This window comes from Schistocerca gregaria, chromosome 7 (genome assembly GCF_023897955.1).
Source record: "Schistocerca gregaria isolate iqSchGreg1 chromosome 7, iqSchGreg1.2, whole genome shotgun sequence".
NCBI classification, from domain to species: Eukaryota; Metazoa; Arthropoda; class Insecta; order Orthoptera; family Acrididae; genus Schistocerca; species Schistocerca gregaria.
In genome coordinates, this window is record NC_064926.1 from 419668129 (window position 1) to 419693210 (window position 25082).

General features: G+C 42.0%; 1 protein-coding gene across 2 annotated transcripts in view; it reads left to right on the forward strand.

The window, feature by feature from the left end:
• The window catches only part of LOC126281196 (uncharacterized), a 239262-nt gene that overhangs the window by 5310 nt on the left and 208870 nt on the right, over positions 1 to 25082 (forward strand). For both annotated transcript variants that reach the window (XM_049979905.1, XM_049979906.1), the window contains exon 2: positions 11943 to 12342. In XM_049979905.1, coding sequence (XP_049835862.1) covers positions 11963 to 12342 — 380 coding nt within the window. In that variant the 5' untranslated portion in view covers positions 11943 to 11962. The remainder of the gene's footprint in view (positions 1 to 11942; positions 12343 to 25082) is intronic.

Below are 25082 nucleotides of genomic sequence, written 5' to 3' on the forward strand. Positions count from 1 at the left end.
GTTAAGGTAATAGTATACTTAAGGCTATATTCATAAACAGGTGTTAAGTATGAAACAAGCCAACAGTATAATTATACCAACTATGTAACACATTGTACATCTTGAAAACCCAACAGCAAAATTTAGTTCATCCCTCTTGCCGGACATTGGTTCTGGTAAAACATACACTGTCAGTATCATAAGTCAGAACATATTCATTCTTGTCACCTGGCCACATAAAGATGACATTGTCAGTTTCTAGAAAATTAGTCTTTTCATCATGTAGTCCTATACTACAGTCAGAACTGATAATTGTTATCATCGTGGACATAGAAATAAAGCCTTAATCACATCACTGACATAATGTACAATGATATCAGATCTCTTCTTCCGTAATGTTTCAGCAACAACTATGTTTTTTGGTGGTGATGGTTTGCAATACATTTTCTGTAGTGCCATTGTTGTTTACTGGGTGACTGGCAGTGTTTTCTCAGCTCTGAAGACTGTTTTCCCCAATGCTTGAGGAGAAATTTTATGAAGTCTTGTTGCTGCATTTTAAGTTTTTCTTGCTCTCACTGACAGTGTTTCTGTTCTGCAACCCTGTTGCATTGCTCTTCATTTTCTGCCAAAGTCGGATTACTTTCTTATTTTGGTGGTATTCTCTGAATACATATTACTGTTTCACTTTTCATTGTTTTTCTCCAGTTTAGCCAGCTAACTTTCCCAGGTGTACGAGACATGGCCACTAGATTTAGCCAGTATTTTGGAGTCAGAGTACTTGTCACATGCCTAATAAAATGATACAGAATGCTGCATGTCATATTTCAGAAACTGACATTATTCAATTAGAATTGGTTGTTCAAGAAGACTCACTTGGTGATGAAATTAGAGCATAGAAGTTCTCAAGCCAGAAGGAACTGTTTCACAGCTTCAGCACAGAAGTAATTGTATAGATTGCTAGGTGTGTGATCAGAACCATATGTCCAAATACATTGGTGACAGCCATTTTCAGTAGTTTGGACTGTATTGCCAATATGATTCACAGATGCAACTGTCAGTGGTACTAGTTTTGGAAAATACATTCTTCTTGCTCTGGGAAGAAAAAGAAATTGATGTCACATATTTTGAACAGGAATATTAAAATTTTCATTTTTACTGTTACACCAGTACATGAATTTATGGTTAACTTTGTTATATTTGGAAAATACAAACACTGACAGAAAAAAGATTGCAATACTAAAAAATAATTTTATTTATTTATTTATTTGTCCATATAAATCTCTTTTTAAGTACATATATTGTACACAGGATATTGGACGGAAAACCTTTTTAGCTATTGGATTTTCAAATGTCAAACATGAATTTTATAAATTTTTATGGCAAATTGGATCTATACAGTTAATAATTACAAATTTTTGAAATACTGTATATTTATAACTTATTTCTACAATTAAAGATACAAATTACATTTTTCTGGCATAAGATACTGTGAGATTGAATAGTAGCAGTTTTTCAGAAGGTAGGCTGTCACAGACTTTTTAAAGCTTTGTAGTTCAGTAAGAGATTTTATATGTCTCGGTAATCTGTTGTAAAGTTTTGTTCCTGCATGATATACACCTTTTTGGCATAATGTGGTGTTACAATGATTGACATGTATGTCACTGTCTGACCTGGTACTGTAATCATGGACACTTTTGTTTTGAGGAAAAAGGTTTCCTTTTCTCAGTATGCTTTTTTTGACATGCGTGCCTACTTCCAGTATATAAATGCAGGGAAGGGGTAGGACCTTTAGATCTTTAAAGGAAGGTTTGCATGATTTTCTGCTGCTCACTAGTTTCATTATTCTTATAATTGCCTTTTGTTTCCTGAAAACTGTTATGGTCTGATGTACATTTCCCCAGAAAATGATACCGTACTTCAGTATTGAATGTACACGAGCAAAGTATACAGCCCTAACTGTTTCTGCACTAGTACTGTTGCAGAGAATTCTTACCACATAGCTCATTTTTGCTAGTTTTGAATTTATGGCTGTCATATGAGTGTTCCATTTAAGATTTTCCTGGATATGAATCCCAAGAAATTTAGTTTCATTGACAGAACTAATGTTTTGGTTATCTATACATATTACAGGTTGTGCCGGATTTTTATTTTGATCAGTATGGAAATTCATGAGTACCATTTTTTGGGGATTAACTATTAGCCTGTTTCTGGTAAACCATTCAGACACTAGTGTAGAGTAATGAAATTTTGGAAATACATTTGTCTAGGTATCATATTTAAGCGATTAACATTGCAAGATTACAGCTTACTGAAACTGTGAGCTAAGCCATTGCAAAAATGAAACACTGGTACATTAATAATAATTGGTGTAATCACCAGAATGTTGAATGCAGGCATGCAAACATGCATGCATTGTGTTGTACAGGTGCTGAATGTCATTGTGTGGGATGGAGTTTCATGCTTGTTGCCCTTGATCTTTTAGTACATAGACAGCAAATGCTGTTTGTGGATGATGCTGGGGCTGTTGTCTGATGATGTCCAATATGTGCTTGATTGGGGACAGATCTGGTGACTGAGTAGGCCAAGGCAACATGTTTACACTCTGTAGAACGATGGTGGTAAGTAAATGAGCATTACCCTCTTGCAAACACGCCTGGAATGCTGTTCATGAATGGCAGCACAACAGTTGAATCACCGTATAGATGTTCAAATTTGAAATCAGGGTGCTTGGGGTAACTGTTCCTGATACTGCTCCTGGTATCATAGGAAATCGCACCCCAAATCATAACTCCAGGTGTAGGTCCATTGTGTAGGCACACAGACAGTTTGGTTGCAGGCCCTCAATGGTCCTCCTCCTAACCGACACACAGCCGTCACAGGCACCGAACAGAAACTGCTTGCATCAGTAAACACAACAGATCGGCACCCTGCCCTCCAGTGAGCTCTCGTTTAACATCACAGAATTCTCAAATGGCAGTGGTTTAGGGTCAGTGGAATGCACATTAAGGATGTCTAGCTCTGAGCTGTCCATGATGTAACGGTTTATTATGTCACAGTGGTGGCAACTGCTGCTCAAATTATTGCTGCAGATGCTGTTTGATGCGCTAAAGCCATATGCTGAACATGACGGTCTTCGTTCTTGGTAGTGCCACTTGGCCACCTGGAGCCCTGTCTTCTTGTGACTGTACATTCTCGTGATCACTGCTTCCAGCAATCACATATAGTGATTACATTCCTGTCAAGTCTTCCCACAGTATTGCAAAGGAACATCCAGCTTCTTTTGTAGCCCTAATGCACAGCCTCATCTTTGTTATCGTAAAGGCATTCTTGACTAACAACAACTCAGCACATATAGTCTCTAAGATAGCTAATGCACACAATGGTTCAATCATTTATTTAACGCAAACCTGATTTGCATCCTCATAATAACACTACCAGCATCACTCTTATGTGACTGGTGTAAAATCTGAATGGACATTATCTTTCAGATGCAGAAACATGCCTACTAACTTTCGTTTACTTCGCACAACTTCTTCTTGATGTTGCAATTTTTTCTCTCTGTTTATAGCCACTTTTCATTTCATATACCACTTTCATTAGTTCCTTGAAAACTGAAAGACACATTCCTTATCCAAAATATTGTGAAATGTCCTAGTCCAAGAATGTTGCAAGAAGACTCATGCTGTGTCATATATGTTACCTTGGATTTGATACATAGCTTTTTATCTTTATAACAACAGTATGGAAAGGATAGATTGCTATCCATCACATAGCTTGGGTCCCAGCATATGGATACAGTGGAATTGTGTGTATGTGTGGTTACTATTTTGGGAAAAGGACATTGTCAGAAAGCTTAAATATTGTAGCAGAGTTTCCCACTGTGCATCTCTGTGACTCAGTGCCACCTCTGTCTGGTGAGTAGCAGTCGGTCTGTTCCATATGTTTGTTATTTCAGCCTGGACTTCCATTGTTTGTTTTATTCTGTGTAGTTATTTTAATTTTCAGTACAACTAGTACATGTCAAAGAGCATGGAAAAGTTTCTTTGCAGAACATTGATCGTTATGGTGATTATGGAAGGCATCAGTTTGGGTAACTATTAGAAACACAGCAAATATCTGGGCCCAGTTCCCTGCACTGAATATAGTTACAGTGTAAACAGTCTCTATTCTAAAGTGAAAGATTTGTTCCGAAAAGAACCCTAGTCTGTGAATGTTACTCTCTCCCACATTTTTTAAGTTGGAGATACCAGTATTCATGTAACAAGTTATAATGGAGAAGCTGCATGGTGTTTGGTAAAGAGGATACGAGGAACTGGTTAGTGAGGCATCGTCAGATGATTCCATTGGTAAGAATGTGGCCACCCTATGGCATTCAGTTTTTGTTTAGTATGGGATTTGGCCATAGTCTGAAACAACGTTTCTATATCTTATACACTCCGTTGTAGAGCAAAAAAATTTATGCATTATATGATGGAGTAAAAAAATTCTGATTTCTTATTAAAAAGTGCTTTTCTTCATTATATGATTGATGCCAAAAGAGTATTTATTTTCAAAACGAGTTTTCACTCTGCAGCAGAGTGTGAGCTGATTTGAAACTTCTGGAAGATCAGAACTGTGTGCCAGACTGAGACTCAAACATTGAAGTTTTGCCTTTTGTTGGCAATTGCTCACACTGAGCTATCCAGGCACAGCTCACAACACACCATCATGTCTTTACTTCTGTCTTCAGATAGAGCATAGGGGATTGTTTCCAGAATCAAGTTTTCACTCTACAGTGGAGTGTGTGCTGATTTGAAACAGGAGAACTTCTGTAAAGGTAGGAAGTGAAGTTGTGAGGGTCAGTCATGAGTTGTGTTTGGATAGCTCAGTTGATAGGGTACATGCCCATAAAAGACAAGGTTCTCTGGTTCGAGTCATTGTCTGGCATACAGTTTCAATCTGATAGGGAGTTTATTTAACTTGTTTGTCCTCTACCTAGGTACATATTCTGACAATAGCCAACTACTGTGTTCGTTAAGTTATTGTATTTCATTCACTCGTTGACAGAAAATGAAGCACCCAAAAAACATGGTTGGATATCAGTGTAACTTTGTATATGAATGCATCATCGGCAGGTACCTAAAAGAAGCAGTTCTCTGACAGGTAGAACGGTCAACAGGGTGCATTAGTGTTATTCATATTTAGTGTTCCTCATATTTAGTGTTGTTGCTAGGACTGGTAGGGCATAAAAGGGGCATGTATGGAATTGGGTGTTGAGTGATCGCTGTGAAGAACATGGAAATGCCTCAGACTCATGTGAGACAGCGTTATCAGCACCTGAAAGAGTTTCATCACTGTGGTTTCCCATTTGGCTGGCTGGTCAAATCGTGTGGTATTCAGATTTTTGGGGCATTCAGATGTGACAGTGGCCCAGTGTTGGACTGCATGGGAATTTTGCATGATTTTAACAGGGAAGCTTAGGTCTGACCCGCCACTGCCTGCACCGAAACTAGGTTTATTGTGCGGTATCACTCCCTGAATACCTAGTAAAGCCAACCAGTGCCCTTAAATAGTGCAAGGAGTCCCTCTACCAGTTTTTTGTTAGACACAATTTCTTCAGGTCTAGTTGTCCTGAAGATTCTGTATCTTTTACTCTCCAATGCCATGAATTCGAAGATTAGGTGTGATGCAGTTTCTCCACCCGCATCACATATCTTACATTTAGGGTCCTCTTCCATTATACCCATTGTGTGTGGGTGTTTTTTGAAATTCCGATGGCCGGTCATCAATCCAGTCATGAGTTTTATCTCTTTCCTGTTCAATCCCAGGGTTAGAGAGCTTCTTTTAAAACATGGATTGGGCATCATTACCTTACCATGTTTTTGTTTATGGACCTTGGTCCAATATCCTACATGCTGTTTCCTAAGCCAGTTCCGTAGTTCTAATTTGATCATAGCCTTGGTGATTGTCAGCACAGGTTCCGGTTCAATAAATGAAGTTGTTGCCCCCACCCAGCCAATCTATCGGCTTGTTCATTGCCACAGATCCCTGAGTGGCCAGGGACCCACACTAGGTTCGCCCTATTGCTTCCCCCTAGCTCCACCAGAGCCCTGTGGCAATCTGCAACAATCTTAGATCTTGTTGCAGGAGCTGCCAATGATTTCGGGGCTGCCTGGCTGTCTGAATAGATGTAGATGCTATGGTCATTGTAACACCTATGCATATTCTCCTCCACACATGTCCTGATTGCTGTAATACAGAAGCTAGTTTCCCTAGAGAGATGATGTTCTCCAGTCTTGGCTGAACCCCCTACACCCCTGCCCCAATGCCTTGGTCTGTTTTCGACCCATTGGTGAACCAAACGACATCCCCCGTACAGTGTTGAACTGTTTTTTCCCACTGCTCCCTACTTCCTGTTATTATGCTGTAAAGCTTGTCGAAGGAAGTTATTATATAGTCAACTGGCATTTCCCCAGCCATTCCTATATTTACCTCACTCACTGTGTTAGTGTGTGATTCTGGATATCCGAATGAGACCCTGTTTTTGCCAGTTTTGAGTCTGTGTGTCCCAGCTGCTGCCTCCATCTTGACCCAAAGGTGAAGTGGAGGCATATCTAGCATGGCTTCCGGTCTAGCTGTTGGTGTGCTGCTAATTCCACCCATTATGGCTAAGCAGGCCAATCTCGGCACCTTAGCAAGCTCCTTAGCAACAACCCGCTGTTCTGGAAGATGCAGAGGACTATTTCTTGTAAGTGAAGTGCTTTTTCCACCTTCCCAATGAGTTGGTGGAGAGCTGTCTCACATGATTTACCTGGTTGGCATGCATGTTGGTTCGGGTGTAGAGGGACCCTACTTAGCCTCCTCTCCCCAACGTATACATTAACCATTTTTCCAATGTTTTGAGAATGAAGGAGGACAGACTGATTGGTCTCATATCCTTGGCCTTGGTATGAATTCTCCCTGGCTTTGGAATGAAGACAACCTTCACTGCCCTCCAAGCATTGGGAATGATTCCTATTGCTAGGCTAACCCTGAATGGCTTGCATAGGACACATATGAGCTTTCCTCATGCCTGTTGCAGGAGAGCTGGAAAAATTCCATCTGTGCCAGGTGACTTGAACGGTTGGAATGTTCCTAACGCCCACTGGATTTTGTTGAAATTCACACACTCCTTGGCCGATTCCCAGTTCTCTCTTCGAGTACCTGAGAACCGTTGTCTCTCTGAGGTCACATACTGGTCTGTGTTGTCCGGCAGAGCATATTGAGAAAAGTGAGTTTGGAGGAGCAATTCCAGTCTCATGTGCTATCTTTGTATATTCCCCATCCTTTTTCCTCAACATACCTTGTGGATTGGTTGATACTCTAGTGAGAACCTTGTGAAGTGTGGCTTGTCCAGCCGTGCCCTCCACTTCCTCCTTTGCTTGTCTTATTGCAAGATTGTAATTGACAAAGGCCTCATGATATTTAGCCCATTGTCCTTTATGTCTCACAATATTAAACAGTATCCATACCTGTTTTCTTTGCATTTCCAGTTTGTTATTCCACCAAGGAACACTCCTATTTGTGCACGTCCTGGTGATTGTGCAGTTGTCCTGATATGAGGTCACTATGGCAGAGGTAACAGCCTCTGCTACTTCCTCAAATTCTACTGGATTCCTCATTGAGGTTTTAACTTCCGATAAGCCTAAGTCAAGGTTCCTCCTATATGTCTCCCAGTCTGTTTTCTGGTATTCCTATAGATCATGGTCTGTCTGATTCCCATTTCAACCTTGAATTTGATGTACATGTGATCCGATGAGGATGGTTCCAACACCACATGCCATTGTTTGACATAGCTACCTATTATCGTGGGTTATGTCAATTACTTCTTCCCTTCTGATATTCCTGAATGTAGCTGTTAGCTAAAAGAAATTCAAGAAGGTACTTACCTCTACTGTTGGTGTTCTTGCTGCCCCTCACTAGGTTGTGGGCATTGGCATTGCATCCCACCAGCAGTTGATCACTGTGCTGATGGCAAGTCTCTACCAGTCTCCTCACCTCCAAGGGAGGAGGAGAGTTGTCTTCATAAGGAAGGTATGCTGAGGCCAAAATAATTTTCCTCGTGATACCTTCCTCATATTACTGCATTTTAATGGTCACTAAGTCCGTAGAGCAGAAATCCATCATTGGCATGAAAGAAATGCCATTTCTTACATAGATGTATGTTTGGAGTTTCTTAGATTTCTAGCATAGATCTCCACTGCCACCGAGGCCCGGTACACCCCCTTTGTATAAACAGGGTTCTTGTATCAGGGCCTCATCCGCTTCCTGTCTCCCCAGGCAGCGGCTCAGGGCATCAGAGGCCCCTATACTGTGCTGCAGATTAATCTGCAGCACCTCCAGGCTCCATCTTGCTGCAATCTTTGAGGTCTTTGAGAACCCTGATGGTGACCTGCGAGAACCCTAAAAGCAATTTCAGGTCCTGTGATGTTTGAAATATTTCCGGTGTACTGTTTGTTCCATAAAAACACAGGAGAACTGCCGTAAGTCAGTAACATCTTGCTACGATATTTCGGCAAAAAGTCTTTTGGCCATCTTCAGGTGAGTACAGCTGGAGAAGTACTGGTGAATATGAGCTGAGCTCTGCTATTTAAAGCCAAAGGCGGCTGCATTGCGCATGCGCTGCGCATGTACTGTTAGGCGTGCGCGTTCACAACTCCGTGTGCTGCGCCTGGCGCCCTTCGCGGTGAAAACTTGGCATTTCGATATCAGATCGATCTTCATCTTTATACTGATAACTACGTTGACTACGAAGTTTCTCTACAATGGGATTCCAAGCGGAATTTAACCGCTATCTCGATTGATAAGAGTCTCGCTGTCTGACAATTTTATTTCTATGGATTCATTTATAATTGAACTCCAGAAATGTGATGTTTGAGCCACAATTTTTGTATCATTGTAATTCATTGAATGGCCAGTAGAAATGCAATGTTCAGCGATTGCGGACTTGGTGGGTTGGAGAAGGCGAGTATGCCGCTGGTGTTCCACAATACTTTCCTGCATCGTTCTTGTTGTCTGCCCTATATATGACTTGCCGCAATCACACGGGATCTTGTAGACACCTGATTTACGTAGGCCCAGGTCATCCTTAACGGATCCCACCAGTGATGATATTTTAGGAGGAGGGCGAAATATGACTCTAACTTGATGCTTCCTCAATATTCTACCTATCTGTGACAAGATGTTCCCAATAAAAGGCAAATAAGCCATTGACCTGAAGACCTCTACTTCTTCCTTGTTGCGTCGTTTGTAGGACTGCATAGCTCTGTTCACTTGCTTAGATGAAAAGCCATTCATCAGGAATACTTTTTGCAGGTGTTTCAGTTCCGCTTGGAGACTGTCGACGTCAGAAATAGTATGGGCACGGTGGATTAAAATTTTAAGGACACCCATTGTTTGTTCCGGATGGTGCCAACTGGTAGCTTGCAGATACAAATCTGTATGGGTCGGTTTCAAGTACACCGAACGACCAAGTGTGCCATCATTCTTGCGCCGTACCAAAACATCTAAAAATGGCAAACAACCATCTTTTTCAGTTTCCATTGTGAACTTAATATTTTCATGGATGGAATTCATATGATGTAAAAATTCCTGGAGACGGTCCACGTGATGAGGCCATGCTATAAAGGTGTCATCCAGTTTCAGGTCCTGCTCCCGCATCGCCTTCAGGGACTTCTCCTCGACCTCCACCACCAGGGTTCGTTCTTCCGGAGCAACCTTCTGGTTAATCTCTCTCCACTCTTCTGTCGAGACCTTTGGGCTCTGGGCCCCTATTTTCCTGAACAGAGTCTTGGGAGAGACTTACTTAAGGATCATAGGTACCCATAATGATATCTTTGCGGTCTTAACAAGCAGCTTCGCATCTTCCCATGGGGATATCATGGGCACCTTGTCCTTAAGCCATTCTACCATGTGCACCCCCTCACAGACAAAAATGAGTGCACAATGATCTAGATAGACCCTCCAGAAATTGGGAACTGGGCCAGCATCCCCTCCACTCTTTTCAAAGAGGGCCATCTGTACCAGTTCCTCCTGCTGCCAGGTGATGGCCACCAGTGGATAACCTTCCTGGATAACTGCCATCCTAAGTGACCACCACAAAGAAGGATATATGCAGTGTGCACCAAACATGTCAGAATCCCTTCACATATGAGCCTGCCATCTGAGAACAAGTAATGGACTCCCTACAACATTCTGTGTCATTCTGCACAATTGTTCAGTGACAAGCAGTAGCCGGACTAGGGAAAGGAGTGATGCTGTGACGTGTAAGTATGGACTGTTGATGAATGGCCTCACATTATGTTCAGCAACTGAATCTCAGTTCTGCCTTATGCTAGATAACAATCATTGGCTAGTATGGTGGCCACCATGGGAGATTTTCCATTCTTCCAATGTTTTGGAGATGCACAGCAGTTTTCCTCTTTTCATGGTGTGGGGAGCCAGTGGGTCTGTACTTAGATCAAAACTGGTACTGGTTAAGGGAGCTTTGACAACACATTAGTATGTCACAGACACGATGCATCCTTAAGTGTTAGCTCTCATGTGACAGTATCATGGTGTGTTTCCAACAGGACAATGTTCGTCCACACATGCACATGTGTTCACAAACTATCTGTGTGATGTCGCCAATAGAACATGTGGGACCAGATTGTATGTCAATACCAAATATCCTAGGTATCAAGGACTAGTTACAACAGTTGTGGGCCAACTTGTCTTAGGGGAGAATTGATGGCCTTACGTCATCTTCCGATTCGAATCAGTGTGTAGGTCCAGGTCAGAAGGGGTGAAATGCCAAACTGATAACTGAGCTCATACTGCAAAGTCATTTGTAAATTTGATCACAGCAATAACATCACATACCCTCTCAGCTCGTGAAGTTTTGTTTTCTCCTCCCAGGTACTTAACTTTTTTTGACAGGCATTACAGGCCCATGTAGAAACACACCATGCAGTCAATACTAGGGACCTGTGTACTTTTCCACAGACATTATTTTTAATTATGTGGTTTAAAAATAAGTGAAATGTATAGTCACAGAATTAAATAAATTACTGATGCATAGCAGAGTTTTATGTATATAATTACATATTTTATTTGTATGTTTGCTACCTTAAATTTGGTTATGTTACTAATAATTACTTGATACATTTTTTGTTACCTACAGTTTTAGGGGACCTGGAGAACTTATTACCTGAATGGATTAAGTGTTTACAACATTTCAGAAACGTCCTCATTTTGTCATATAGTGATGCAAATCCCTATAAAAAGTTATCACACTTCCTGTGTAGGCACAGTCGTAACTTGCTTTCTTCTTGTAGCAGCCTGCATGGAAAGAAATAGTACTTTAATAGTATTATTATTATTGCTCTTGTGGTCTTCACTCCGAAGACTGGTTTGTTGTAGCTCCCCACGCTAACTACTGCACCTACATCCATTTCAATCTGCATACCGTATTTATCCCTCGGTCTCCCTCTACAATTTTTACCCTTCCCTCCCTCCACAATTCCCTCCACTACCAGATTGCTGCATAGTATATTTTACCGAAAATGCCTGTGAAGCCTGCTTCAGCCTTTTAACATATAGCTTGACATTCTACTGCCCTGAAAGCTCTCCTTTCAAAAGCGGCTTATGGAAGATCAGGCAAATGAACAAATGAATTTCAGTTCTGTCAGAGGCAGCCTGTATTACTTTGTTTATTAAGATACAGTGTTACATAGTAAAAGATACACTAAAAATTAAATGTACATGAAAAGAAACAAAAAAACTTTGTTATGAAATTGTGCCCTTGTATCTCTGCAAATATGAATGCTTTAAGTAGTGTGGATCAGTGTAATCTGTTTTTTATGTTTTACTTGCTTGACTAAGTTGGTGTAAGCAAACAAACATATGACATTTTCATGAAAACTGAGTTTTTGACTTAATAATTTTTTCATTTATTACTTCTACAGAGACATTGTAGTGTTAAAAAATGCAGCAAGCAATACAACAAACACGTATCAACCAGTTAAGTAGAATCCAAGTGCAACAACAGAGGCACTCAAGGACTACCAAAAAGCAGACACTTTCTGAAAGTAATATACCCTCTAGTACATCAAAGCAGCAAGGATCTATGTCAGTATCACAGGGAATGAATGATTTCCAAGCAAAATTGAAGGCCGAGTCAGCTAGAGTTATAGAATGGCAAACCCAGAAGGATTCACAGTGCAAAGAAATGGAAAAAAGGGTACAGCAACTAGAGGAACTTGTTGAAAGACAGAGAAAAAATCTATTAGAGCAACAAAAGAACTGTGAACAAGTGTCTCAGCAGTGTGCTAATGAAATAAAACAGCAAGAAGAATTAGAAACAAAGTAAGAGATTTTAATTTAAATTTTGCATCCGCACATAATAGCATTTTTAGTTAAGTCAGTCAATAGAGACCACTAGTGTAGTAATATTATTTATTAAAAAAAAAAGTTGTTATCTTGTGAAAGACACCCATTTCAGTTTCCATTGATATGTTGTTGTTACTTCTTTAAAACTGTATTACATTGGTAACGATTTTTTTCGCATATCAAAAGTTGAAAGTGTGTAGGAGAGCTATATACTCTCCTGTGCTATAGTGTGACATATGTAATGGGCGACATGATTTAAATACATGGGTAGACTTGCACAGGCTGTTCTTTTTATCACAACGAGAAAGATAAAAGTGATACGTAGGGTAAGAAGGAGGAAGTTAAACGGTAATTAAGAGGCTAATACTAATTCAGTCTCAAATCTTGCCATGACACGAAAGTGTGTGTTTGGGTGTCTGTGTAATTGTGTTTGTGAATATGTGTGATATTGCAAGAAAAAGAGCTAGTGCTTGAATTCTGTTTTCTATTATGTGTTTCTGTGCTGTACACATCATCCTGATGTACGTGAATGGTTGCTTTTCCCTTATTTTACGTGTTACTGTGCAGTATTTGTACACATAAGTGTGTCATGCATTTACAGAATTAAGCTTCTATGTCACATCTTTTTCACCTCTCCTCCCTATTGGCAATAGAAACCTTTGGAGACATGAGCACAACTCACAAAAATCTCATCATAATCAGATGAATGGTATTGGAAAAATAAAAGGTGAATGAACAAACGGTATTCAAATTTCTTGGCAAATTAAAACTGTATGCCAGACTGATACTCACACTCAGGAACTGTGCCTTCATGGGCAAACACTTTACCGTCAAAGCTGCCCAATCACGACCTGTCCTGAGTTTGAGTCTCGGTCCAGTACAAGGCTTTAATCTGCCAGCAAGTTTCATATCAGCACACATTCAGCTACAGAGTAAACATTTCACTCTGGAAAAAATATTAATTTTTATAGGTCGGGTAACTGCTTTCACAGTTAATCCTGCCTATAAGAGGACATGAAATATCCAAAATCATCAGATATAGGCCCAGAGCCATGACATCCATCAGTTGTGTTACAACTGTTACACAGCATGACCATTAACCAGTCGCTCACTCACATAGATTGTCACCATCAGTCTGCGAGCTAGGATAAGTTTGATCAGCCATTTGCAGAATATACTACTGAGCAGAACAAGGTTGATGTCTTTGACTACTTCACAGCCTGTTCCATCTGGAAATTCGCCCTTGAACATTTGTATTCTCTGAATTACACAGGTAATATTTTTTCTGACAACTTATTTACAATTATCTTTTTTTATAGTCTCCAATTTAGATCACAAAAGTCATTTATTAACACTGCATTGAACAGTCTGAAATACAGAATTAATGAAGTATAGTTGATAGGAGATACTCATCAGGTGAATCTTTCCAGGACTACAAATGAAAACTATTGGAATCAATACAGTGTAATGTATGGTGGCAGAAAATGTTATTAGGTGAGGCTGAAATCCATTACTTGGCCAATTAAGTAGTACTTAACAGCAGTAGGTTGACATTACTACATTTATATCACAAGCAGGCTCAGTTGCCATGGACAGATAACAAGATCAGTCGAAAAAAAAAAAAAAAAAAAAAAACCAGATATAACTGGTATTGTGCAGGGTAATCATCAGTACTTCAGTCGGCCTTGGAGAGGAGTACATTAGCTATCAAACAAAAGTGAGAGTGAGCCAGTGACTGCTTGATTCTTAATTGGCCAACTGATGGGCCCATGTAACCTGATGACGAAAGTCGGTGCTGCTCTCCACTCACAGTGACCTTGTCAGTATAATTGTAATGAGGTGTACTAATAATATTAATTGATATGTCCTTTGGGATTACATGATCCCTCCCTTCTTGGATTGATGCATAGATCCAAAAACGATATGAATGATGTGTGTGTGTGTGTGTGTGTGTGTGTGTGTGTGTGGGGGGGGGGGGCGGGGGGGGGGGGGGGTAGCTGCATTGGACCAGTGCCAGATGAGGTCCCAGGTGGCAGTTCTGGAGCTTTGATGCTCTGGTGTGGGAGAGGAGGTGAAGAAGCAATTACTAGCTTCCCAGTTTACGATGCCTGAACCACCAGTGATTCTGCCAGTGGAGAATGTGATAAAAAGTTCATAGAGATCTCCAGTGGCAGTTATGAAGGAGATGGAACGACTAAATGCTCATTATCACTGGTGATCATGGTGTTCAGGCAACTGCTACTACAGTAGCTCCTTGGATGGCATAGACATCTGTCTGGGATACCACAAGAGAAATTGATTCCAATACCTGGAGGACAGCCCCCATGCTGTTACCGCCAGTACAGCCTTGTTGCACCAGAATCGACCCCTGGATCTAAGCCATGGTCACCCAGTGGTAGGCATCCATATAGGAGTGTCCGCATTAGAAACCATTGCTTCTTTGACTCAACTTGATGGTGTTATGAAAGAGGCAGAGCATCATCCAGTGAGGATATCTACACAGCAACTATGCCTGACTGTGGCTGTGTATGGGCATCAATTGTGCAAGAAGCTAGGAAGGCACTGAGAACCATTTAGGATATGGCTTTCCTCATAGTGCTTAACATTTGGGTCTTGCAAGCGTGTACAAAATGTTCTATCGAACTGTTGGGGGTGGCATGAAATGGAGAAGTCATGACGTAATTTGATGTAATTATGGGTGGAGCATTACCAGAATGTAGCCACTGTAAAGTGCAACTCATTTGAGAGGGCACCATTGGGGGGAAGGGGGGGGGGGGGGGGGAAGAAAAAAAAAAAGAGAGAGAGAGCAGAGGCTCATGGTGAGGCTTGTGGTCAGGACCTAAATGAAACTTATTCCATAAAGGGCAATGCTGAATTTATGCACTTGAAAAATGATAGCCAGTGCTTCCCTTTTTTATGTGAATAATGTTCTTGAGCCTGAGTTTTGAAAACTAATGCTGTGGGTGTGGTGTGGGAAACTATGTCCCTGATGCTGAGCGGAGAGGCATCCATTGTGAAAACAAATGGTAAATGAAGCTGATACATTGTTAAAAGCAAGTGATTGAACCTTCGAAACTCTACTGACCAACTATGGACCATGGAAATGGAATGCCCTTGCAGTGCAACTGATCCAAAGAATAGATAGTGGAAGCTTCCAGAGGAATAAATCAGGCATAATTAGGAATCTTGGTGGCAGATACTTGCAGGTACTGTACAGGTTTGGGAACCAACCTATTTTTTTTTTTTCATCTTGGCATAACCCATCATCTCCCACTGATCTATTTTTAGGCTCTGTTGTTTTTTTATTTTATTACTAATAGCGTTCAGTCTGGAGCATAGTCCCCCTTATAAAATTCCTCCATGATCCCCTATTCAGTGCTAACATTGGTGCCTCTTCTGATGTTAAGCCTATTACTTCAAAATCGTTCTTAACCGAATCCAGATACCTTCTCTTTGGTCTGCCCCGACTCCTCTTACCCTCTACTGCTGAACCCATAAGTCTCTTGGGTAACCTTGCTTCTCCCATGCGTGTAACATGACCCCACCATCTAAGCCTGTTTGCCTGACCGCTACATCTATAGAGTTCATTCCCAGTTTTTCTTTGATTTCTGCATTGTGGACACCCTTGTGCCTTTGCTCCCATCTACTAGTACCTGCAATCATCCTAGCTACTTTCATATCTGTAACCTCAACCTTGTTGATAAGGTAACCTGAATCCACCCAGCTTTCGCTCCCATACAACAAAGTTGATCGAAAGATTGAACGGTGCAGAGATAACTTAGTCTTGGTACTGACTTCCTTCTTGCAGAAGAGAGTAGATCGTAGCTGAGCGCTCACTGCATTAGCTTTGCTACACCTCGCTTCCAGTTCTTTCACTATGTTGCCATCCTGTGAGAATATGCATCCTAAGTACTTGAAACCGTCCACCTGTTCTAACTTTGTTCCTCCTATTTGGCACTCAATACATTTATATCTCTTTCCCACAGTTTGCAGCCTTGTCTTACCCCTGAAACTACTCTGAACCATGAACTCAATTTACTGTCAACTCTAACTGCTGTCTGACTATCCATGTAAAGAGTTTTAATTGCTCTCAAAAGTTTGCCTCCTATTCCATAATCTCGTAGAACAGACAATAACTTCCTCCTAGGAACCTGGTCATATGCCTTTTCTAGATTTATAAAGCATAGATACAGTTCCATGTTCCACTCATAACACTTCTCCATTATTTGCTGTAAGCTAAAGATCTGGTCTTGACAGCCTCTAAGAGGCCTAAACCCACACTGATTTTCATCCAATTGGTCCTCAACTAATACTCGCACTTTCCTTTCAACAATACCTGAGAAGATTTTACCCACAACACTGATTAAAGAGATACCTCTGTAGTCGTAACAATCTTATCAATTACTTCTTAATTTCTGTTGGCTTTAGTTGTGCAGGAGAAGGTTCATGCAATAATATTTGCAAGTAAATAACTTTCCATTATTGGCCTACATTGTTGTTTAGCAAGTGTTAAGACAACAGATCCATTTTTAGTTCACTGGGAGAAACAGTATCATCTGTTGACACAGCTGTAATAAAAGTAACACAATAAAAGCATTCACTTCTAGTATTGGACCTTGGTAATGTTTCACTAGTCAAGATCTCTTGCTGCACCTACAAAACACTGAATTTAGTGTAACAAGTAAAGTGCGAGAAAACAGAACTGAAAAGTGTCCTCTTCACGAAACAAAGCAGTTGGAAAAGTTGCCATGTTTTGTTTACGACTTAACTTCTGATACAAATGGTGAAATCTTGTATACAAAATTGTTAAGGCTTTCGTGGCCACTTGTTGACAAACTGCCTATTGGCTTCTGTCTCGGGTTTTTCGGCCGACGTTCATCTAATGATTTTTCTGACGTTTTGTCAGCACAAGTGGCTGGCATTGTCAAAGCTTCACCCTCCATTGCCGGTGGTGAACTGGAGCCGAGCTCGCGGGCGGAGACTATATGTATCTGGTAATGTTTCACTAGTTGAGATCTCTTGCTGCACCTACAAAACACTGAATTTAGTGTAACAAGTATAGTGTGAGAAAACAGAACTGAAAAGTGTCCTCTTCACGAAACAAAGCTGTTGGAAAAATTGCCGTGTTTTGTTTACGACTTAACTTCTGATACAAATGGGGAAATCTTGTATACAAAATTGTTAAGGCTTTCGTGGCCACTTGTTGACAGACTGCCTATTGGCTTCTGTCTCGGGTTTTTCGGCCGACATTCATCTAATGATTTTTCTGACGTTTCGTCAGCACGAGTGGCTGGCATTGTCAAATCTTCACCCTCCATTGCCGGTGGTGAACTGGAGCCGAGCTCGCGGGCGCAGACTATATGTACCTGGCGCGCCAACGTCCGAAAAATCATTAGATGAACGTTGGCCGAAGAACCCGAGACAGAAGCCAATAGGCAGTTTGTCAACAAGTGGCCACGAAAGCCTTAACAATTTTGTATTACGCCTCTACGGGGAGGAGATTTACATATTGTACCGACACCTTGACCAACGACGGAAGAAGAAAGCGCGACTGATGTCCTCTCTCGCCTTTCTGTCACGGTGCCGAGATGAATGTGCTACACCGAAGTTCCTGAGATGTAAGTGCCTATTCACCACCGCCCAAGCACATCGTATCTACGACAGAATGGAACGAGCTTTTCTTTGTGAGCGAATACATACAACACAGAGAGACTTGGCAAGAACGGATCAGTAACTTCTGGACATTTTCTATCAACTGAGTAGCAGAATGCATCGAGACGACTGGGACAAGATCGACAGCATCACCCACAGGAGCATGCAGAACGAACTCGAGCGCTGCACCGAGCGACAGAAGAAAAAGTTTGAAAGACGACTGGGACAAGATCGACAGCATCACCCACAGGAGCATGCAGAACGAACTCGAGCGCTGCACCGAGCGACAGAAGAAAAAGTTTGAAAGACGACTGGGACCCACAGGAGCATGCAGAACGAACTCGAGCGCTGCACCGAGCGACAGAAGAAAAAGTTTGAAAGATGCCGGAAGCAGACCGACAAGGCGATTCCCGACATGTCACACACAGTGGTCAACCTCACTGAACAACAATTGACTGAAGAGGAAGTGACTGTTCTTCAAAAAGGAGGGAATTTCGCTATCATCCTGAGAACTATACCTATGGAGGATATCATTGCCAACACTGAAGCAGCCATTTGTACCCTTCCTTGTGAAAGGGCAGAGGAAATACGCACGGAAACAGCCAGGATACTGCGCCGAGCAAAACCACCAGCTTGCAACCTGAAGAAAGAAGAGGTACAAGCCATTAAGAATCTCAACGCCGACGAGAGTATATTGGTACTGCTTGCTGATAAGGGGAATGCGACCATCGTAATGAAGACCGAAGATCATGAGCAAAAGATCCGAGACCTATTAGATCCGATGACATACTGAAAACTAAGCACAGATCCGACGCAGCGTATCACACGGAATACAAATCAATTAGTCAAGGCGTCTTCTCTGCCGGCGGACATACAGAGAAACCTGCGCAACACAGAAGCCCTACCACCTCAGCTGTATGGATTACCCAAGATCCATAAGAACGTTTCACTGAGACCGATCGTTAGCGCTCCTGGATCACCGACATGTAAACTGGCAAAACACTTGGCCTCTCTGCTCCAGCCACACGTGGGGAAGACCTACACATGCATTAAGGACTCAGGACATTCCATTGAGAAGCTGAAGAAACTGAAACTTGCACCAAACGACATCTTAGTCAGCTTTGATGTTGTTTCGTTATTTACGAAAGTGCCACTCAGTGACGCTCTGGAGCACATCGGTTCCATTTTCGTGCAGGACATCAGAAAGCTCTTCCATGCATGTCTCACCATGAGCTATTTTACGTGGAATGGAGATTTCTACGAACAGCTGGAAGGCATCGCCATGGGCAGTCCTCTCAGTCCAGTGGTGGCCAACTTCTTCATGGAACAATTCGAAGCACAGGCACTGGACTCGGCGACTTGCAAACCTAAGGTGTGGTACAGGTACGTCGATGATACTTTCGTGGTGTGGAGCCATGGTGAAGAACAGCTCGGTGACTTCCTCAGACACTTGAACAGCCTCCATGCCAACATAACATTTACAATGGAAGTAGAGAAGGACAAGAAACTGCCATTTCTACATGTGCTGGGCACAAGGGACGGCGAAAACCTGGGACACAGTGTTTATCGAAAAGCGACACACACGGACTGATACCTACACAAACTGTCAAACCACCACCCGAGCCAGAAAAGAGGCATGATTAGTATGCTCGTAACGAGAGCAGGACGAATATGTGAGCCGCAACACCTCAAACGAGAAATGCAACACCTGGAAACTGTCCTGAGGAGCAATGGGTACTCCAAAAATTATATTAGAAGTGTAACAGAGCCAAACACTCAGCGAAGTAAGGAACCAGAAAAAGAAATGTTGGGTACGGCCTTTCTGCCATACATTCCCAGAGTGACGGACAGAATCGGCCATATATTGCGCAAACATGGCATAAAGACGATTTTCAAACCGGCAAGGAAGATCAAAGAGTGTCTTAGATCGGCGAAGGAGAAAAGAGACCCACTTGCAATGTTGGGAATATACTGTATACCATGCACATGCGGAAAAGTTTATGTCGGAATGACTGGACGATCCATCAACACCAGGATCAAAGGGCATAAGCGACATTGCAGGTTGGGACAGGTGGAGAAATTGGCCGTGGCAGAGCACGCACTGAATGAGACCGACCACGTAATAAAATTCGCCGACACGGAAGTTCTGGCTGTAGAGAAGCACTATCACACGCACTTTTTCAGAGAAGCTGTAGAAATACAAAAACACGCGAACAGTTTGAACAAGAAAGAGGAAAGCCTTAAGGTCAACGGATCCTGGCTTCCCGTACTGCAGCGATCTACCGTTGCAGGTAGCAAGAGGAGAACCAGACCGGAAATGACCGCGGAGAAGCCCTCGGACATTGGCGCGCCAGGTACATATAGTCTGCGCCCGTGAGCTCGGCTCCAGTTCACCACCGGCAATGGAGGGTGAAGCTTTGACAATGCCAGCCACTCGTGCTGGCGAAACGTCAGAAAAATCATTAGATGAACGTCGGCCGAAGAACCCGTGACAGAAGCCAATAGGCAGTTTGAAATCTTGTATGTTGAAATCTCATATGTCAAATAAAATAATGTATGTGTCTGTTTTGGCACCAATTTTGATACTGTGGAGTCAATCACTTTAGCAAGTAGGTGGATAGAATGGCTAAGCAGAAAACCACCATTCAGCAGCCACAGTCTGTAAAGAATTACAATACACATATGGCAGGAGTAGACCATCATGTTTTCCTTTTTGGTAAATATGCTGCTTCTTTATGCGGCAAGAATTGGAATCGGGCTCTCTTTACAAGAATAATTGATACGGCTGTTGTGAACTGCAAGATAATATGGTACATGGGGCCAGATATATAGATTTATTGGAGTTCTGATGATGTTTTGCTGTCCAGTATCTGAAAATGGGCACCAATCGCAGAATGGGACATCCCTTATCAACACCAAGAAGAGCATTCCTTGAAGTAAGATATGATGGGAAGGACCACTTTATGTCAATACGTGACTCTGAAAGACATCAGTCTGCTGATTGCAAAGGCAGACCACTGACATTTTGTAGGAAACGTAACTTTACCCTTTGTGGCACCTGCGTTGAACCTTACGTTACAAAATGAGATGGAACAATGTAAAAGCATAAACAGATAGTTAGAGCTTTAGAGGTGTACGCAAAGTAAATTTGTAGAGTAATAAAGCTTTTTCTTCTAAAACTGGAAGATATTTGTAATACAAAAATGTAATGACAATGAATAATATAATAAGTATATGTAATTTTGTTTAGTATACACATTTAAGCCAAAACATTATTACCTCTGTCGACTGTGATGTTGGATGCCACCTGCTGTTGTTACGGGCATGTGATGTGTTAACAAAAGTATGTGAGCTGGGCAGAGTTGGATGGGGGATCACCCTAGTGGAGATATGGGCTGTAAGTGGGGAAATCATTGAGATAAGGGACTTTGACAAAGGACAGATTATTATTACACAGAGCCTGTGAACGAGTATCTCGAAAATGACAAAGCTGGTCTAATGTTCATGTGCCATTGTCGTGAGCATCTGCGGAAAGAGTACAGTGAAACTACCACAAGGCTGTAAATGGTAGGACATCAATATCTCTTCACAGAATATGGGGTTTGGGGGCATGTTTGGTCTGTAGAGTAGGACGGATGGAAGGCATCTCTGATGTTTTTTGGAGCACACCATTCATTGTACTGTGTTGAACAAAGAGCTCCACAGCAGACCACCCGTACATGTTCACATGTTGACCCAACATCATCACTTAGGACTGCTGTGGGCATGGAACCATCTGGATTCGACCATCAATCAGTTGACTGTCAATCACATTTTTGTTACACTAGGTTGACAGTCATCTTCACATACCTTCATTGAGGTGGACAGCTCCTCAAAATGGCATGGATGCAGGCTGGTGGGGACAATAATATGTTATGGTAGACATTCTCCATCGCTTGCAAGGGACCTGTGATAGTAATCGAAGATATGCTGATAGCTGCACCTTCATCCCTCTATGCTTGATGTTATCTTTCAGCAATATAATTGTCCTTGTCTCGGTGCCAGAATTGTGCTATAGTGGTTTGAGGAGCATTATAATGACCTCATGTTGGTGTCTTGGTGACAAAATTCACCTGATGTAAATCCTGTAGAGCCCATCTGGGTCACTATTGGGTGCCTTCACCGCACACATGGTGGCCTGTTACCTGCGCAAGTTTAAATGACCTGTGCGTAGACATCTAATGCCACATACCTCAACAAACGTACTAGCAAACTGTTGAATCCCTGATATGCAGAATGAGTGATGTGTTACATTCCACAGATGGACAAACAAACTATTAAGCAGGCAATCATAATGTTTTGGCTCATTAATAAATGTAATTTACTTTTACAAATAATAAAACTGTAATAATTTATTTATGAAAATGAATATTCAGCAGAAATACCAAAACGTAAATCTTTGTAGAAACATCAGATATTGTATCATCCCAGAGATATATTTATCAGGCAATTCTTTTCATCTGAGTATGTTAAAAAGCAAATAAAGGATTTATATTGTATTATATTGCATAAACATAAAAAACATTGACATGTCCCCAGAAACATAAGTTGGGGGGGGGGGGGGGGGGGAGGCATGAGTAATAAATTTGTAGATGTTTCTCATTTTTATGACCTTTAACCAGTATATCATCAAGATAGTTGACAAGCTGTTTAAAAAAGTTTTGGAAAATAGCAAGTGCACACGCAACCCCAAACTGCATCCTATTACACTGGTGAAGTTCAAAAGGTGTAATTAACCCTCAAGTGGGTGCGCCTCCGTATGAGGTGCCCTAGTCACAACTAACATTGTTTTGTACCATTCCATTGTTGTTTTACAATTGCAAGCCCATACAAAGGGTACCCCAAGTTTTGTACTGCACTCCTCTCAGCTTCATCTTACATGCGGGAACTGTGAAAAGTCACAAGGAGCAAGGTCTGTAAGGAGGGTGCTCAAGAAGTTTAGGTCCTGTACCCCACAAATATTCACTGTATGCTATGTTTTGATGTGGTGAGCTGCAACGTTCTGATGGAGGAACCAAGTGTCCATTCTTGACTTCAGTCACAGGATCTTCAAAGATTAGATGACTTTGGGCAGGGACTGCTCAGCATACTATTTAGCTGTGACTGACTTCTGTGTGTCAAAGTAGATTTGAAAAAATAAATGAACACTATCATTTTCTTCTTTACTGATCAGGATTTTCTTACAGCTATGGGTGTGTTCTCATCTTGAAAGACCCAAACTCTGTTTTCAGTTGTAGTTGGCACATCATAATAATACACCCGAATCTTGTTACCTGTCACGATGGTATTCACGTACTGAGATTGTCCCTTAGAAAACTTCTTTAATACCTCCCGGCACCAAGTCACATGTCAGGTGTCATCTGCTCTTCCGTCAGTCTGTACAGCAAGAGAGACAACAAAGCTTTTTACTTGCAAATGATCATGCAGAATCGAACGAATTTCTGGTGCACTTAGTCCTAAGGTATCCTCTGTCTGCTTATAGGTCGCTTGTCTGTCTTCATCTAGCATTTTCCTCACAGCATCAATGGTTTCCTCTCTAACTGCTGATCATGGCCTTCCCGTCTTCTCAGCATCCTCCAGAGTGAAATTTCTTCTTTGGAGTTCTCTGTACCACCTGAATATAGTTGTACGATGTGGACACATGTCACCGAGTTCCCCCTGCGGGTCCGGGGTAAGAATAGGCCCGTGGTATTCCTGCCTGTCATAAGAGACGACTAAAAGGAGTCCCTTCCCCTCAAGGGGATAGTTTGCGTCTGCATCCGGAGATGGACAGTTCAACAACTTACATTTGTGGTCATTTTGGTTTTTCGCTTATTCCAGTTTCTTCCTTTCTTTGTTTGTTTCCTTTCTTTGTCCTTCTCCCTCTCTCACTGTCTTCCTTCCTTTTTACCTTGCCTTCTTCTCCTTGCCTTCTTGTCCACCCTATGATCTCTGCCTCGATGTTTGAGACAGTCTGTCCTTTCTCTCCCTCTCTCCCTTTTTTCCCCTCTTCTTCTTTTCTCCCTGTGCTTGCCTGATGGCCGACCCATGCATTCGCACGCATAGCCAGTGACGGGAGAAGTGTAATTCCTTGCCCTGGGTAGACAAGTAGGGCCCGTACGTACCCCCTGGTAAAAGCCAGGCCCAGGGAGGGGTGATTGCTCGAGCTGACACCTTCCAACCATGCCGATTGGTCCCTCCGTCCCTTTCTTGGGAGGTTTGGCCTGAGGTGTAAATATTGACCTAAGGTGGGAGCGCCCTCTGAGAGGGTCCCCACAAGGAAGGAGCGTGCCATCGGAGACGCTGGCAATCATGGGGGATTCATCCGCAATGGATTTCTCTTATTCTTCTCTACATCTACATCTACATCTACATCCATACTCCGCAACCACCTGACGGTGTGTGGCGGAGGGTACCCTGAGTACCTCTATCGGTTCTCCCTTCTATTCCAGTCTCGTATTGTACGTGGAAAGAAGGATTGTCGGTATGCTTCTGTGTGGGCTCTAATCTCTCTGATTTTATCCTCATGGTCTCTTCGCGAGATATACGTAGGAGGGAGCAATATACTGCTTGACTCTTCGGTGAAGGTATTGTCTCGAAACTTTAACAAAAGCCCGTACCGAGCTACTGAGGGTCTCTCTTGCAGAGTCTTCCACTGGAGTTTATCTGTCATCTCCGTAACGCTTTCGCAATTACTAAATGATCCTGTAACGAAGCGCGCTGCTCTCCGTTGGATCTTCTCTATCTCTTCTATCAACCCTACCTGGTGCGGATCCCACACTGCTGAGCAGTATTCAAGCATTGGGCGAACAAGCGTACTGTAACCTACTTCCTTTGTTGTCGGATTGCATTTCCTTAGGATTCTTCCAATGAATCTCAGTCTGGCATCTGCTTTACCGACGATCAACTTTATATGATCATTCCATTTTAAATCACTCTTAATGAGTACTCCCAGATAATTTATGGAGTTAACTTCTTCCAGTTGCTGACCTGCTATTTTGTAGCTAAGTGATAAGGGACCTATCTTTCTATGAATTCGCATCACA